Consider the following 18,215-nt stretch of genomic DNA (forward strand, 5'->3'; position numbering starts at 1 on the left):
CATACATAACCATGATGGATGTTAATCATTCTGCAATAAATACAAATACCAAATCATTATGGTGTATATCTGGAAGTAATACAATGTTAAATGTCAACAATACCTTAGTGAAGGAAAAAGAATTTGGAAAAAATTGCTGAGCCTTCCCCTTCTCATTTGGCCTCCTCATCTTTTCCCTCTGGCTTAGTGGGGGCTTGTTTTTCTGGCAACTTGTTTCACCAACTAATCAGTCAGCTAACTAACCAAATAACCAACATGATTAGCCTATGCTAAGAGCTGTGAGGACACCAGAAAAGATGTCCAGGCCCTTTCCTCAGGCCAGCACAGGAAACAGAAGTAACCCACTGAAGCAGAGTATGTGCGGTCAAGGGTCAAAGGAGAGAGAAGTCTGGGAAGAGTCTAAAGGTAGAAGGAATGACAAGGGGAGTATGGGCTTGAGTTGAGGAAAGGAACAGAGTGCTTCTGGTAGGAAATAACGATCATAAAAGCTGGGAGGAGGAAATGAGGGTATTATAGGTAAAGACAGCAGCTACCCGTGGTTCATACCGTTGTCAAAGAAAAATGGGGAACAGAGTTGAGGCCTGAATATGCAGGATCATGAAACAAACAGTGGATCTGAATGCCCTGAGCATTCATGCACTGAGCAATTGGGAGTTGTGAAGGTTTTTGAGCTAGGAAGAGACACTATAAATTTGATGTTAAAAAGCCAATTCTAAACATCTGCAAATCGCTTTAGAATAATTTGTTGCCTGATTTAAACTAAAACAATTAGTTCTCAGAGGAAGGAAGGAAGGAAGAGGGGAGAGAAGGAAAGCAAGGGAGGGAGGGAGGGAGGGAGAGAGGGAAGGAAGGAAGGAAGGAAGGAAGGAAGAAAGGAAGGAAGGAAGGAAGGAAAGACAGAAAGAACTCAGGGCTCCCACCAACACTGCAAAGTGCCCAGTACCTCAGAGTATTAAAGTTTTAAATTTCCCTTAAATGTGTTTTGGCATGAAGAAACAGCAAAGACTAAGGAGCTTCAATTTTGGAACAACAAAGCATGTAGGTACAAGCAGCCAGGAGTGGAGCAGAGAAAATTATGTAATCTTACTGGTAGAGAAAATGCCCCAAACCAATTATTTTAAGATGCTATGGAGTACCTAGCTGCTACTTTTTCTGCAGTGACCAGGAGAAATTCAATTTTTATAGGTCTTATACCCAATATTAAGGTTGCAAATTAAGCCTTTTTATTCATGTATATATTGTTAGAATCTTTATTTTACTTTACCCTGTCTTTACAGTTAACATCCCAAGGCACACACAGAAAGACCCAGATAACCATGTTTTGCCTTTTAAAACCAGATGAGACAAATTTTTTTGAAGGTTTTATTTATTTGTCAGAGAGACAGAGAGAGAGCACAAGTAGGGGAGTAGCAGGCAGAGGGAGAAGCAGGAGAAGCAGGAGAAGCAGGCTCCCCCACTGAGCAAGGAGTCTGATGCAGGACTCGATCCCTGTACCCTGGGATCATGACCGGAGCCGAAGGCAGGCGCTTAACCAACAGAGCAACCCACGTGTCCCAGATGAGATTAATAATAAAATGCATGGAGCTCTGCTAATCTATCTGCTTTGATACTTTATCTTTCCAAATTGTTCTGTGATCATTAGGAAAGAGATTTCCAAACAGAATGCAGGCTGTTGCTTTGTGAATGGGGATGAAGGTTTAAGATTTGAGAAACTTTTTTAAAAACAGACACAATATGTTCTATATATATATTGCAACTCCAAACTCTGCTAAAGTATTTTTCACCTTCTTAACCTATATTTGAATCCCAAGCTACTGGCTATATTCTAATTCATACTTACCTACGAGTAAACAAGGAATCAAGGCGTAGAAAAACCACATGATAAGATTTGTCAAGACTTCTTCTAAAACCACAGAGAGGGTCTGTGTTTGGCAGATTCAGCTTGACCTGGAATATTGTTTCCTTCCAGAATGAAGCATTCTGTCCATCTCAGCCATCCTGGCTTCAGAATGCAGGTGTTGGAGCTGAGGTTTGAATTGCCGTGAAGACTGAATTGTTCTAGAAAGAGGAGTCAGCCCAGTCAGCTCAGAAGGGGCGGGCTGTGCAGTTCCCTCCTTTCTGTCCAAACCCAGATATTGCATCAGAGGGAGTGGCCTAGAAGAGTTCCCGAGAAAAGGTAACTCTGAGGAGCTTGAGAATCTGCCTAGGAGAGATACCTAAAGCTCTGTACTGGAGGACTCTGGCTGTCCCTAAAGGCTTCACTCGTGGTGAGCAAGCAAGATTACTTTACCCTCTCCTCAAATAGCTATTGTCTTCCAAGTCTCCATCTTGTGAGTTCATTCAAGCTGGGTACTTACTAGCTCCTTTTGCTACATACTCCAGAAAAGGTGAAGTTGTTAAAAAAAAATTTTTTTTTAATATCTTTTAAGAAGTCAGAGGTGAAGAATATAGCTTTATATTTGCTTATATTTGCAAAAAGAAAACCTGGAAGGAGATACAGAAACTAACAAGATTGGTTACCTTGGAGCAGAGAGAGTGGGAATCAGCAAGATGGAGGAGAAAAATGGGACCAAGACTCCTTGCAGGACATCTTTGTTTGGGGACTTTTTTTGAAGGTTTTTTTTTTTTTTTGTAAATATACATAACATAAAGTTGACCTTCTTAACAATTTAAAAATCATTTTATTTAAATTCAATTTAATTAACATATACTGTATTAGTTTCAGAGTAGAATTTAGTGATTCGTTAGTTGAATATAACACCAAGTGCTCATGACTTCAAGTGCCTTCCTTAATCCCCATCACCCAGTTACCCCATGCCCCCACCCATGCCCCCTCCAGCAACCCTCAGTTTGTTTCCTGGAATTGAGTCTCTTATGGTTTGCCTCCCTCTCTGTTGTCATTGTATTATATATTTCCTTCCCTTCCCCTATGTTTATCTGTTTTGTTTCTTAAATTCCACCCATAGTGAAATCATATGCTATTTGTCTTTCTGAGTTCCTTCTTAACCATTTTTAAGTGTACAGTTCAGTGGTATTAATATATTCAAATTGTTATGCAACCATCACCACCATCCATCCCTATAAATCTTTTCATCTTATAAAACTGAAACTCTATACCAGTTAAACAGTTACTCCCCATTTCTCCGTCCCCTTAGCCCCTGATAGCCACCATTGTACTCTCTGCCTTTATGATTCTGACTACACTATCTCATATAAATGGAATCCTGCAATTACTTGTCTATGACTTATTTCACTCATAATGTCCTCAGGATTCATCCATATTGTAGTATAGTATAGAGTTTCCTTCCTTTCTAAAGCTAAATAATATTCCATTGTATGTACATAACACATTTTGCTTATCCTTCATTCATCCATCAATGGACATTTGAGTTGCTTCCATTTCTTAGCTATTGTGCATAAAGCTGCTATGAACATGAGTATACAAACATCATTTCAAGACCCTGTTTTCAATTCTTTTGGGTGCTGTATATCTTTTTGTTACTGTTTGATGTAAGCATTAGTGGGATGCATTAGTGGGCCAATATGGGTTTTAGAGTGCCACAGATTTTGGTTCCACTTTCAGAACTTATTTGCATTATAACCTTTGGGAAAGTTAATCACCTATTTTTTATGCATTCAACAAATATTCACCAAGGGCCTACTGTACCCTAGAATCTGGGAATTCAATAGTCCCTGCCCTAATCCAAGAACTTTTCAACTAGTGGAGAAGACAGATATGGAAATAGTCATAAATCAATATTGAAGATAAAGTGACAGAAATATCCACAAGGGAATATAGGAGAGGAAGACTGGGTGGCAAGGAACGAGGCTCATAGATCCAAGATTCCAGACAGCTCTGAATGCTTTGTTGAGGAGGTTAGAGTTTATCCTGAGAGCAATGAGGGTTAAAAGCTCAAATCTCATCATGTTATTCCCTGCATTGGAGCTTTAAAAAGTTTATGACTGGAGTGGAGAAAACAGTGGAAGGGACAAAACTGGAGGCAGGAGGGCAATGAATAAACTGTGTCAGTCAGTGAGGTGAGAGACAGTGTTGGCTCCCACTAGATTTTCCCAGGTCTGTAGAGAGAAGTGACTAAATTCAAAAGATGAAAGAGGCAGAACTGATAGCTCTATTATACAGAATGGATTAGCAGGGTGGAGGAAGAAAACAAGACTTTCAGGTCTAGGCATGAATAACTGGGTGGATGGCAGGTCCTTAATCAAAATAATGGAAAGGAGGAGGAAGAGGTGAGGTTTGACTAGGCAGGGTTGGGGGTGGTACAGAAGGTTCCATGTGTTCACCTTCATACACTTCAATTTGACATGCTTTTATGGGCAGCAGCAGTCTCTAGTATGTTAATGATCTTTGTCCCAAATCTGTGGGTGTCAAGGGCATGGCACCATTTCCCTTACCCTCAGCATTCCAGTGGTAGCAGAGATCAGGAAATGGGTGAGAGCATGCAATGAGATTGTGTAAATAAAGGAGACATGTGGACAGGCTCCTGGAGAAGACCTATCTATAAGGACCAGCACAAGAAAGAAGAAATGGAGATACAGGGAGAAAAATAGGCCAGAGAGGTAGCCCTGGCAAACTGTGGTCCTGGAAATGATGAAGGATGGGGGAAGTCATCAAGGAGTGCAGAAGAGTCACTAAGTTGATCACAAATTAGCACCTGGAAGGCCATCTGAATTTAGCACCTGGAAGGCCATCTGTTAAATCTCAGTAATGGGGTTTCAGTGGAGAGCTTGGCTCATCAGATCGATAGTTGTAGGTTGAGGAGTGGATAGGAAAAGTAGTACTCCTTTGATATGAATGGGAAGAAAGCAACTCCATTTTTTTAAGCAACTCCTTATTTAAGCAAAAATAAGCAACTCCTTATTTTTTTCATTTACAAAATAGGTAATGTCTTACATAATAGTTGTGGGATTAAAGAATACTGACAAAGCACAATTAGCCCAGTTCCAGGAATACAATAGTTTTCACAAATGTTGTATTAACCATTTGCTATATTCATATTTTTTTAAAATGATTTTATTTATTTATTTGACAGAAAGAAATCACAAGTAGGCAGAGAGGCAGAGAGAGAGAGAGAGGAGGAAGCAGGCTCCCTGCTGAGCAGAGAGCCCGATGCGGGACTCGATCCCAGGACCCTGAGATCATGACCTGAGCCGAAGGCAGTGGCTTAACCCACTGAGCCACCCAGGCGCCCGCTATATTCATAATGTTAACAATAAATACAGAAGCCCCTGGCTTGCTCAGTCAGTGGAGCATGCAACTCTTGATCTCAGGGTTATAGGTTTGAGTTTTGTGAGGTGTAGAGATCACTTAAAAACAAAATCTTTTAAAAAACAAACCAACCAATAAATCCATTGGGGATTATTCACTTTGGCTGGTCCTTTGCAGGCTCCCCATCTTATGGTCTGGCCCCTGGACCAGCAAAGAAAGGCTTCCAGTTGAAGATCTCTATCAGAGGGTAGTTTAAAGGTGGCTCTGGAAACAACTGTCTGGGTTGGCATCTGGGCTCTGCCACTTACTAGCTGAATTTTTTAGGCAAGTCATTTAAATAGTCTGTTTTATTGTCTTTACCTGTAAATTGGGAGACCATCCTAATTCATAGGGCTGTTGTGAGGACTAAATGGGATGGTATACTTACAGTGGTATCTGGCAAAATAAGTGTTAATATTAATTGTGTATTTTTTTACTACATCATGTTCAAGAGCACTTGGTGCATGTTTTCCATGATCCCAGTACTGAGTCAGTGGCCACATCTGTGCCCTGACTTCTGGTCACCAGATGCTTGTACATAGTCTCTCACTGCTCTCCTTGCTTCTGATCCTGCCCCCCTCTGCCCTTGGGTCTGGACACATGCCAACTTGGGAGTGCTTCATACATACCAGCTTTGACACTTATTTTCCCAGTCCTGGCTTCCAAATTCCTCTATCCTAAGTCCATTTCTGCCCACAGTTTCCATGTGTTAAAAGCTAACAGTCGGGGCACCTGGGTGGCTCAGTTGGTTAAGCAACTGCCTTCAGCTCAGGTCATGATCCTGGAGTCCTGGGATCGAGTCCCACATCGGGCTCCCTGCTCCACGGGGAGTCTGCTTCTCCCGCTGACCTTCCCCTGGTTCACCCTCTCTTTCACTGTCTCTCTCTCAAAAAATAAAAAATGTTAAAAAAAAAAAAAAAAAGCTAACAGTCAAAGTCAATGCATACTGGGTATCTACTACATGCCAAGAATTGTCCCTAAAGTCTTTCCATAAAGATTTCCATGTATTATATAACAGACTTACAAGGTAAGAACTGATTTCCAACTTTTCAGATGAGGACATAGGGATCAGAGAAATTTATTTACTATACATCACAGAGCTAGTCCGGGATGGAGACAGGAATTTCAACCGAGGTTTGCCTAACTCCAAGTCTTTTCACTCACCTAACTGTACCACAATGTGTCTGAGGAGCATAGTGGGGTGAGTGATCCTGGAGATTAGCAAAGGTTTTAGGAAATAGACAAACCTCAATATGGAATCCTAAGGATCTACCAATTAGATCTGGGTAGGAGAGACACATTCAGTTGAGCATTCCAACTGGGCCAGTAGCATGAGCCAAGCTCAAGGACTGCAAAGTTGAAGGGAATATACACTGAGGATGGAAAGGATAAGGTATGTAAACAGAGAATGAGGAAACAACTTATTTACTTATGCTGTGGGGGAAGCAGGAGAGTTGTTCAACAGAACTTGGGTTAAGGTAGTTAGCTCTACTTGGGCATGGGTTCCTGGCAAGATGCCCCGCTGCCATGTTGATAAGGCAGTATTACTGAGCTTTCACAAGCCACCGCAAGGACAGTCTGTCACACCACACCTCAAGGGACACTGGGGGATAATGCCACCTGCCTGCCACAGCTTTTGAACAATAGTCCCTGTCAGGACTGGTTCATGACTCAAGGAACTTAGTCCATCACCCCTGCTTGGGCCTGCCATTGAGAGCTTCTGGACAGCTGTGCCTCACCTACTTTTGCCTTGACTTCCCCCCTCTGATCTATGCCTTCTTCTGACTTTGAGGTACTTCTATACCTTCTTGTTAGCTAGTTGGGGTCTCTTTAAGGCAACATGCCCAAACCAAACTATTCTCTAACATGTTTCCTGCACTTTTCAGGTTAATTTCTACTGCTCTCCGGAGTTGAAGGATCATTTATGTCTGAAGACGAATTGCTGAAGTATGGACCTATTTCCTACTATAAGCAAGTACAGTCTAGAAATAGGAATTTTTTTTCCTATTATATTATTTGCCACTTAAGTATTTGATATTTAATTATGGAAGAAAAAGCAAGGAGAGAAAAGGCTTTTAGGGAAAGGTAAAGAGACAGTGGGGAGGGATAAGGAAATTGATGATCGAAGAAGAGATTCCTAAGCTCTCTGAGTTCTGTAGTGCTGGGACTAGAATTGAACCAAGGGTGGGTGGGGCAGTAGGGCGCAAAATTTGAGGCTACCACTCTTAGGGTTGTGTAAGCGCAGGATAGGTCCTGGTACCTTGGCATGGACTACGTGGTCAATTACTCCATTCCAATAACCATTCTTGCCCTACTTAGCACAGAATTCCCTTTCCTTTACCCAGATTCCTAAATATCTATGTCCTGAGTTTTTAGCACATCTGATAGTTATAATCCAGTCTCAATTTTTCTTTCCTCCCTCCCTTTTTTCCTCCTTTCTTTTTGGAAAAAACACAGGGTATTCCCCTTGTCTTACTCTTCTAACTCCTGCTTCCATGGAGTCTGCTCCAGATATAACTATATAACTTTCAAGCTCTAGTTTTCAGGGTTCTCATAGCCCTTTTTCACCTCCTTTCAATATATTTTATACTTTTCAATTTCCTTCCTAGTTTATTGTCTGACCACCAATGCAGAGCACCAGGAATTTAATTCTCCTTAACCTCAATTTTTTCCTTTAGGTGTGATCAAACAGTTCTTCCTGCTTTTTTTTTTTTTCAATGTGACATCCCCCAACAACTCCTCTTAAGATGGAGAATCAAGCTTTATTCAGAAAAGCCCTTTGAGTTAAGAGTTCTATACATAAATACCATTTTTTTCAATTAAAAAACCTGGAAACCAGAAACAATGTTCTGTAATAGTGAAAATTGTAGTATAATTTTTAAATGGCTATGGCTGCTGTATTTTCACTCAACCACTAGTTTAATCCTGGTCAGTCATCACTGATTCTATTAAGTGGAGTACACAATAAGCTCAAAGGTCAATTTTTTAAAATTAGAAGCATCCTTTGATCACCCTATATTAATTAACACCCCACTTCTCACTCAACCTCCTCAACCTCCTGCTCTGTTCTTTCTTTAGAGCACTTCACCGTTAGGCATCTCATCACTACCAATATAAATTTTATGACAGCTATGTCTATTTTCTTCAGTATCATATTGCTAGCTCAAAACTCTGACACCTGTGAAGTGAGTTGAGGTGAGTTGACTTCATGGCTGGATGATGGATAAATATCTCCAAAAGCTAAACACTGACACATAATCATACATATAGATATAACAGTTCAAATACTATTCTTTTCATCTTGGCACCAAGTGATTAGCATTTGCCCTGAGGAAATCAGTGTTTCTTTTCTGTACCATCCCCCTTTAGAAAACATATCAAAACAAGTAAACTTTGGCATTACATGCTCCTAGAAACAACACGCTTATTCAGGGATTACATATTTCTTTCAGTAAGAGCCCAAGAAAATCAATTCAATAATAGTTCTAAAACAGACAAGAGTTCAGTCTCATTTTGGAACCCAACTGTCTCCATAATTACCCAAAGGCCATCTGCAACTTTTCTACATAGTCTCAGATAGAAATTTTCTTAGAATCAGCCCAGAAATTTATTTAAAGCAACGAGGGATTTTACCTTAGATGTCTATTTATGTTTGTTTTCCTGTTTGAAAGTCATTACTTTTCTGAAAGGTACCACAAAACATGGAAAAAAGGAAGTTGACTATTCTTTGTCTTCTGCAGTTATAACTACAAATGAAATTTACATTATTCCAAAATACTGAGCCTAGCTTTAACCTAGCCTTAACAACAGCTTAAAAAGTAATTTGAGCAAAACAGTAGATAAATGTAGACCAGTAGATAAATGTTTGTGCTAAGCCACTATGAGCAACAGGCCAATTCTGAAATATTTGATAATTAAACGTGCTCTGGCCAACAAACATAATCTTAAAGACATTTTGGTTTAAAAAATTTACCTCTATGAACATGGCTGATTGAAACTCCTATTCTTTAAAACCTCACAACATTCAATTTAGGTTCTACTCATTAAAAACGTCTCGGCAAACTGTATACTTTCTGATCAATAAACATGTCCATGGTAACTAGAAAAATACATTTCAGTTCCTTGGTCACTTTGTTTAGATCATGTAACAGCAAGAAATTAGGGTGTGGAGTATGAACAGTATGCTGGTCGACACGTGTTTAGATGACAGAGCTGAGTCATATAAACTTGCTAAACCAACAGAACCAGCTTATCAGAGGGGAGAAGCTTCCTACCTTTCTTCACAGTAGAATCAAATAATGGTTTTCCCCAGCAGTAAGGTTGCATTTTTTAGAAAGTCCACTGGATGCTGTTCGGAACATAAAATGAAGATGTCATCTCTCTTTTATCAATATCCTTTAAGGAAAAAGTGATTGTAACTGTGAAGCCACTTGGAAACAGTTAAAAAAGATCTATCTCTGTATATGTATCTATATACACAAGAATACAAAGGGCCCCCTTTTCTTGGAGCAAAATATTAAAGTGGAAAGGTTAAATCATGCTGTAATGCTACATTCCTAATTTGTTGATTTGGACATTGCATCTGAGCTGTTTCTGAAAAATAAGTTTCCAGATTCTAAACCAAAACATCCACATTATAAGATAGGAATTAACTACAACTGCATTTGGAGATGTGAACTGGGAGATAAGGGTTGGAAAAGATACTTTTACAATTCTTCTTTTTAACCATGTACATTAGTAACGTAAGGAAACCATTTATATTAGGTTCCATCCAATAGTCACCTTGTGGGAATTCAACTCCAGTACTGTCAGCTTATTATTCAGGGGAAATCAAAACTCTAAATATTTTGTGAAATTCCCCAATTTTTAAATATGAACAATTACTTTTGTACTATGTGGGCTTTACTGTAGTTCTATTTTTAAAATCCCAAGATGTGGGAGAGGGGCAGGGTATGGAGGTTAAGAGGTGCCTTTTCCTAATTCTCACAGAATTATCTACACTGACAGTAGTTCCCGTGTGTCTTTGTAATTTCTGGATTAGAAGACAAAATGAGAGCTTGAAGTTGAAGATAATTTATGTGCCCTGCACCTATAAGGATGGCCTTTTTCTACCAACCCAAGTTGCCCATCTGCCAGCAATAGCAATGGATTAGTTAGCTTTCCTGTTTTTAGTGATATATACATGACATGGTCTTTAATTGTGCTAGGTATCTGTTACTGTGATGTAAATGTGTTCATACATATTCAAATGAATCCTAAGGACCTATGACCAATTGATAGATACTGCAACAACAGCCTTTCATTACTAAACTTCAGTTCTCAAATAACCTCTTCCAAGATTTTGGAGAAGTTATTTACACAAGTGTGTTGGGCTGGGTTCTGTGTGTTTTCGGTGTTTAAATTGATGGCTAAGTGTCTTCTCACATATGGAAGAAAATTTCTGTAAATCCACTCTTCCCAGAACTCTTAGTCTGTTTGTTTTAATGTGAAGACTTATTTTAGACAGTGAGAGAAAGGGAGAAAATGAGAGTGCAAGAGGGAGAGAATCCCAAGCAGAATCCCCGCTGAGTGCATAGCCCAATGCAGGGTTCAAGTGCATGACCCTGAGCGCATGACCTGAGCTGAAATCAAGAGCTGGACACTCAGCTGGGCCACCCAGGCTATCCCCAGAACTCTGAAGTCTAAAACAAGCACAGAGATGGCAGTGTGTACCAGGCTGGGAATAAGGAGACCTGGTTTCTAATACAAGTCCTGCTACTCACTAGCTACGTAGATGCTAAAGTTGTTCTAGCTCTTAAGAAAATTGCTTCAAGTAAAGTTTACATTTATAAAAAAGTTATTGAGGTAAGGGCTGGTTTAAGACTTTTAAAAATTTGATGTTTAAGTACCAAATTCCATAGGTGCCAGTGAGATTTTCATCCCAGTATAATAAGAGCACACAATAGGTATTACTGGCTCATCAACTACCTGGCATTTTGCAGCCCAGCTGTGCATGGATGAGAGGGACTAAAGGACATGAGAAACTACAGGACACCTGAAAGAAGAAAAATGTGGCAACAGAAAAAGAAAAGATGAGTGATGATACCTTTTATATCTGTGTGTAATACATTTTCTCTTCTCTGATTTAACAAATGGAAGAGTTCTACAGCCTGGTTTGCCTGCCTCAACTCCTGCATGCTGTTCAAGCTTTATTTTGTTGAACAATCAGATGGCCCAACTCTTCTGCCTTGTAGAAGACAAGTAAATGCAGTGCTTTTTAAAATGGTTAAGTGGGCTATCTGGAAACTCTCTAGTTATTATAAATCTAATTATAGCACAGAAATGTGTAGTCTACTTCCAATGCTACTCCATTCCTAGCTGCTTTCTCAAAATCCTTAATCCTCAGTGGGGTTTACTATATAGTTCATGCCTGTGATACAAAGATTAATTTTTTTTAAAAGTAATACTGGGGGAAAAAAACAAAAATGGGGGCACCTGTGTGGCTCAGTGGGTTAAGCTTCTGCCTCCAGCTCAGGTCATGATCCCAGGGTCTGGGATCGAGCCCCACATCGGGCTCTCTGCTCAGCAGGGAGCCTTTTTCCCCTTCTCTCTCTGCCTGCTGCTCTGCCTACTTGTAATCTCTCTCGCTCTCTGTCAAATAAATAAAATCTTTAACAAAAAAAAAAAAATGGAGAAAAGGCATCATCAAATGTTTAAATAAGATGTTTACTACCTAATATTTTAACACTGAAATTTTCTTCAACTTACAGTCTCAAGTGATCTTATAGCAAAAAAGGGAGGCACACAACTTATTTCTATTGTACTTATCTACTAATAATCATTCAATAAACAAAGGGAGATTGACAAAGATGAGGATATAATGAAAATGAAAAATTATACTTCAATGCCTTAATTATATTTGCTGACCCTGTTGCTTAGTGGGAGAAGCCAGGGCTGCCACCCAGTGGTAATGTAAAGACTTTAAATGATTTTAAGATTTGAAGAATAAAAAAAAAATTCATAATTAAAAAAAAAAAAAAAAAACTTCAGGAATTAGACTTCAATTTTTACATCAATAATTTTCATGTTTTAAATACCTGTCTAGAGTATATTAAAGAACAGAAACATTCATTTCCTTAGCATTGGGGAAATTTTTTAAATACCATATTATTTCCTACTAAGTTCTATGGTTTTATTAAGTATTTTAATTAAAATATTGAAGGTTACTTTGCTTAAATTTAAATTCCAGAATTAATGATGTGGGGGGAGGGGAGCTCACAAAATACAGTTTTCTTCTGTGACCTGCAGAAGTAGATTCAATACTCCTTAATAGCCTCTTATACCCAAACTTCTGCTTGGTAAACAAAAACGTAACAGAAACCTTTCAAAAGTAAGATTTTAAAAATAACTCCGTCTAATCATTTGGCACATCGTATCTTTCCCTCAGGTATAATCAATTTTTGTGTCTCAGTCAACAAAACTCAAAGCTGACAGGAGGAAATGAAAATAGTAGAAATACTACTGCCTGATAATTACTGATGTGTAGAGGTGGGAGGGAAGCCAAGTATCTCATTGCCTCCTATTTCCCCAACATTTGACCACAGCTTTTTCCACACTGACACAGATATAACATACCCCAATACAAGAGCTTTGGTAAAATAACACTAGGGGAAGAAAATGATATAGAGCACTAGAGCATCCATCTGTAGTCTGAAAAGCTAAATATCTCAGAGACTGCTTTATTTTCTTGAATAACCAGATAAGAAACACCCCCACAAAAATCCTAGAAATTTAGAGATTTTTGTTTCCAACAGGTGTAAATTAGAAGTGTACAAGATACATTTTCAAATGTATGTCCCATTTGTTTTGCTTTACAATGAAGACCACGAATAAATTTTTAAAAATGGCAGATATAACATACTTGATATTTACAATGGCTTGCAACAAATACCTGAAAAAATTTCTAATTTTCCATTTATTATTGCTATTTAGTCACAGAAAAAAACACTGTCCAAGAAATTTATTTTAGCATATGCCATATACTGATATAATAATTTTATATGAAGAGAAACCATTGCAGAAGTGGCTAATATGGTACCCTTACAAGGAAATAAAGAAAATAAACCAATAAATTCTTCCATGTAAAGACTTTTGATCTGCATCATTTCTTCAAAATATAAAACCTTAATATTAGAAGCAAAGAGAAAAAGAGCAAAGAAAACAATAAAACAGAAGACCCAGGATAAGGAACTACTTTGTGCAGATGTTTTGCATATGTAGTATATGTGTATGGGCTGAGTTATAATAAAAATACTTATGTACTATAGTCAATTCTCATGTAGGGTCAGAAAGTGATTTCCAATCAATCATGATTGGACTGACATTTTCTCAGTCTTCAATTACATGACGAATTACAGCTGTGTAGCAGTCACTTCTGATCAGCATTATCATGACAAATGCTTAATAAGATACAGTTTTTCTCCTTGTTCACTTGTAAAAATTGGTGCCTTTTTGTAATGTTCTACAAGTTCTTCCATGGTGCTGAATTTACGCTGCCCAATGCAGTAGACAGTCTCTTTTAGCTGGACTTTGAAATGCTTGTTCTTCCCTTGTGCTTTTAGCGATACAGAGAAATCATTTGGCTAAAAGAGAAAAAAACATGTAGGGTAAACATTTTGAAAGACATCTGTTAGCATTTTTATATTAGACTACTAATAATAAGTGCTTAAATTTTAGCTAAGTACTAGGTACTGTGCTAAATTATTTACACAGATTATCTCCTTTACACCTCCAACCAACCCCTTTTTAGAGGTGAGAAAATCGAGGCCAAGAAAAGCTAAGTTGCTCAAAATCATCCATCTAGTTTCCAAGAGAGCCAGAATTCAAACTCAAGCAGTCAGACTCCAAAGTCTCTTAAATAGTATGCTCTAACACTCACGGCAAATCCCTTAGTTTAAAGTTTAACAGCTGAAGCACAACACCTATCTTCTCTCCTGCCAGACAACTGCAGAAACACACGAGAAAACATGAGCTAATGTGAGCTAACAGTAGCTATCTTAAAGACTAGCTGAGATAATGTTCTGAATTCTCCAAGGTGACAGACACTAATGAGAGGTCATAAACTCAAATGCCTGCAAGGGTAAAAAGACACATAAACAAGTGACAGGCTGGCTACACAGAAGGAACAGTGCATGGCCAATCTAAAGGAGGTGGCCACTTAGCTGTGATTGTTGCCTTGAAGAAATATGGGCAATGCTGGCAGGCCTTCCAATTTTAAAAGGAAGTCTGTCATCTGATTTTTTATAATATATTTCCCAGTATCTAAATACTGGTAATAAATTTGAATGTTTAAAAAATATTACTCGGGTGCCTGGGTGGTTCAGTGGGTTGAGCCGCTGCCTTCGGCTCAGGTCGTGATCTTGGGGTCCTGGGATCGAGTCCCGCATCGGGCTCTCAGCTCAGCGGGGAGCCTGCTTCCTCCTCTCTCTCTCCCTCTCTCTGCCTGCCTCTCTGCCTACTTGTGATCTCTCTCTGTCAAATAAATAAATAAATCTTTAAAAAAAATTAAAAAAATTTAAAAAAATAAAAAACATTACTCAATTCAAACAAAATACACCTGTTTGAGACCTTTAAAAATTCTACTGCTAAAAGTAATGGTGTATTTTGGCTAATATCTATGCTCAATTATCCACCACAAGAAAATATAGTGTTCTGTAATCAAGTTTACTTTCTTAGGTTTTTTGTTTTATTTTAACCTAACAGTTTTCTGAACAGACTAAAAGTCTCCTTTTATATAGTTACTAACAAAGTTTCAAACAGTGAGCTTCTTGGAAACATCCTATATCTAGGGTTATTCTTACCACCTGCGCTAGGGTCACTCACTTTCTAACCCTACTTGCCCACTACTTGTCCTGGAAAGCAGGGCCAAGACAGATATCAAACAGAAAACAAATCCCACCACTCTTCCCTATCATTGATCCTGCTCTTCCTTAGGGGTAATGTACAGGCCCTGTTTCCTGAACTTCATATCAAGCAGTTCAATTAACCTCGATTTCTCCTTCTCTCCTTTCTTCCTCCCCTCTTATAAACACACACACACACCCCAGATAGGTTTTCTTCTTTCAACCTTTTGCACAATCACAAATTCACTTTTGTACAACTAAATACACAGAAACAAAACCAATACTAATGATTTGAAAAGTGGAAAACCAGTGGTATCCTTTTAAAAGGAAAAATAAAGACCATTTTAAAGGGAAATGAGTATCATCAAATTCTAATATCCTAAACAGTAACCAAAAGAGCCCACATAACTATTATTCCATTTTTATGATTTTATACTTATTACTGTTTTATTAGTTTCGGAAAAGGTATTTTTTATTGCAAATGCATTTCAAATACAGTGAGTTAAAATAGGTTTTTGAGGTAAATAATTAAAGGGTTTCCAAATTCCAAACAACCAATTTATAGAAGAAAGTTAAATCTTAGTGTTTTTTTTTTTTTTTACATTTAGGGATTTCCTTTATTAAGGATGATAGCACATCCAATATGCAATTTAAGAAATGCTTTCCCAGGTGTGCCTGGGTGGCTCAATCACTTAAGAGTCTGACTTGTGATTTCACCTCAGGTCATGATCTCAGGGTCATGAGATAAACCCCCCCGTATCAGGCTCTGCATTGGGTGTGAAGCCTGCTTGAGATTCTCTCCCCCCCACCTCTGCCCTTCCTCCTATTCATGGTCATTCTCCATTCTCTCTCTCAAAAAAAGAAAAAAAAAAGTATTTTCCCAGTTTAGTTCACTATGTTGTTTTATTCTGAATGAAGAGTTGGTTCAGTTTTCTTCATTTTTCAGTTTAACGTGACAGAAGATATTTCAGAAACACAAGACTAACAGAATCAAGACCAAATAATCCAATGTACTTATCACTGCTATGGCTGTATTTTATTTAAAATAAATATGACTGGAAAGAACACTAACTAGGTTCAGAAGATCTAAGTTTAGTCCCAACTTATCACCTGGTTAATTTTAGGGAAGAAACTTAACCTTTCCAATCTTCCATTTTTTTTTTTAATACTTAGAGCTCTACTTCCATTTATTTGAAAACCAACTTACCGAAGATTCACTATCACGAATGAGGAAATCACCTTCATGCCCTCTTTCATTTAATGCCATTTCTGCTTGATGCCTGGTGACTTTCCCATAGTACCATGGATTGCCAGCAAACTTTCCAATAAGTGAAGGCCTAATGTAATCACACTGCGGAGGTGATGGTTCCAAACCTGAGGTTAATGGATTATTCTGCATAATGGTAACATAGTTTTTTGGCACCAGACCAACCATTCCATTGATCTTCCTGCATTTCCACCATTCAGGGTCATTTTCAGGCTTTTCAATAACATCCATTACATCTCCTTTCTCAAAATTAAGTTCTTCATCATTGGACGAACTGAAGGGGTAAAGAGCCTGTACCACATGCAACACTTGCCCAGTATTTAGGTTACTGACAACTGCTGCTAATTTCTCTGAGAGAGAACCCACATGGTCACCCAAAGGACTGTCACCTTCCTCAGTTACATAATTTGAAGGGAACCATCCAACTTGTCCATTGTAGCTACCCCGCCACCACCCATCACTGCATTTCTCCATGACGATCACCTTTGTCCCTTTTATCAATGATAATTCATCCTCTCTCTCTGCCATGTAGTTAAATTTCACATAAGCAGGCATATTGAGGTCATAGAGACGTTCCCCTGGGTCAACAAAGCTATCATCAGCAGGAGATGCAGAATCTGGCACACTATGTTTTCTTTTCACTTTTCCAATGCCTGTTCACATAAAAAAGAGTAATAAGAAGAGAATATAAGATAATGATAACCAAAAAACCAATTTATTCATTATTAAAAAAGGATCTTCACCTCTGTAGTTCTTCAGGCTTTAAATTTATAGATAACAAATTTCTTCTTTTCTTCCTTTATTTTACATCTTCATGACTTGTTTATTTATAATTGGAAGTTAGTACCTTTTGACTTCCTTCACAAATTCTTTTAATAACCAAACATGTAAATGCACTTATTATGTGAGTTTACCTTCTCACCTTTTCTCTCAAAGGTGTTGAAATAATTGTGTAACATAATGACAGTTTTCCTAAATTTAACAAAATTTCTTCCAAATGTAAATACAGATGATTTCTCTCATATCTACAATCTAAGTACATATTCTTGTCTTACTTTATAAACCAAATTCCGCAATTAGCTGTATAAAAATAAAACAATAAATTACAACTTGATATGCAATGTAAGATTGTAATTATGTCTGGATAATCCTTCCATTTGCTTTCTTAGTTCCCAGATCCATGTTGCTCTGTTTATCTCATTATGTTCATTTTAAAATAAAACATTGTTTCCTTGTTTGTCTACCCTCACTCTGTTCACATGCTCCAGAAGAGCAGTGACTTGTTTACTTTTTTCACAGCTGTAACACAAAGATCTCAGCCAGTGCTTAGTACACTGTAGATACTTACTATATATATTTGTTTAAAAAAAATGAGAAAAGAATCACATGATACTACATCATAAATGTACACTATATCAACTTTTGTCATGTGTTTTTACTACTGATCATTTCTTAGCACATGATTTTATGTTCTGCTTCTACTGAGAAAACAGAGGCATTCCTAGATAAAACTTCTTGTACTTCCCACAATCTCAAAACTTATTACCCTCATTCTTTTTCTTCATGAAAGTTTCCAATCTCTGATCTTCCTGGGTTTTTAACTTTTTTAAAAGATTATTTATTTATTTACTTGACACAGAGAGAGAGAGAGAGAGAGATCATAAGTAGGCAGAGAGGCAGGCAGAGAGAGAGGAGGGAGCAGGCTCCCACTGAGTGGAGAGCCCAATGCAGGGCTTGATCCCAGGACCCTGAGATCATGATCTGAGCTGAAGGCAGAGGTTTAACCCACTGAGCCACCCTG

At 38.2% G+C, this 18,215-nt stretch overlaps 2 protein-coding genes across 11 annotated transcripts in view; both read right to left on the reverse strand.

Annotated features, from left to right (window-relative positions):
* The window catches only part of IL20RB (interleukin 20 receptor subunit beta), a 50,776-nt gene extending 38,823 nt beyond the window's left edge, over positions 1-11,953 (reverse strand). For 2 of the 5 annotated variants that reach the window (XM_082691034.1, XM_082691031.1), the window contains exon 1: positions 9,541-11,953. In XM_082691034.1, the coding sequence (XP_082547160.1) occupies positions 9,541-9,592 (52 nt within the window). In that variant the 5' untranslated portion in view covers positions 9,593-11,953. Of the gene's footprint in view, positions 1-1,840; positions 2,370-9,540 lie in introns of those variants that run through there. The other 3 variants (XM_082691035.1, XM_082691032.1, XM_082691033.1) reach the window with 3 other exon arrangements.
* A 996-nt stretch (positions 11,954-12,949) lies between these two features.
* NCK1 (NCK adaptor protein 1) overlaps positions 12,950-18,215 on the reverse strand; it is an 82,660-nt gene continuing 77,394 nt past the window's right edge. For all 6 annotated transcript variants that reach the window (XM_082690956.1, XM_082690953.1, XM_082690952.1 and 3 more), the window contains 2 exons: positions 16,355-17,067; positions 12,950-13,887 (listed from right to left, as the gene is read on the reverse strand). In XM_082690956.1, coding sequence (XP_082547082.1) covers positions 13,693-13,887; positions 16,355-17,067 — 908 coding nt within the window. In that variant the 3' untranslated portion in view covers positions 12,950-13,692. The remainder of the gene's footprint in view (positions 13,888-16,354; positions 17,068-18,215) is intronic.

This window comes from Mustela nivalis, assembly GCF_964662115.1.
Source record: "Mustela nivalis genome assembly, chromosome: 1".
Taxonomy (NCBI): domain Eukaryota; kingdom Metazoa; phylum Chordata; class Mammalia; order Carnivora; family Mustelidae; genus Mustela; species Mustela nivalis.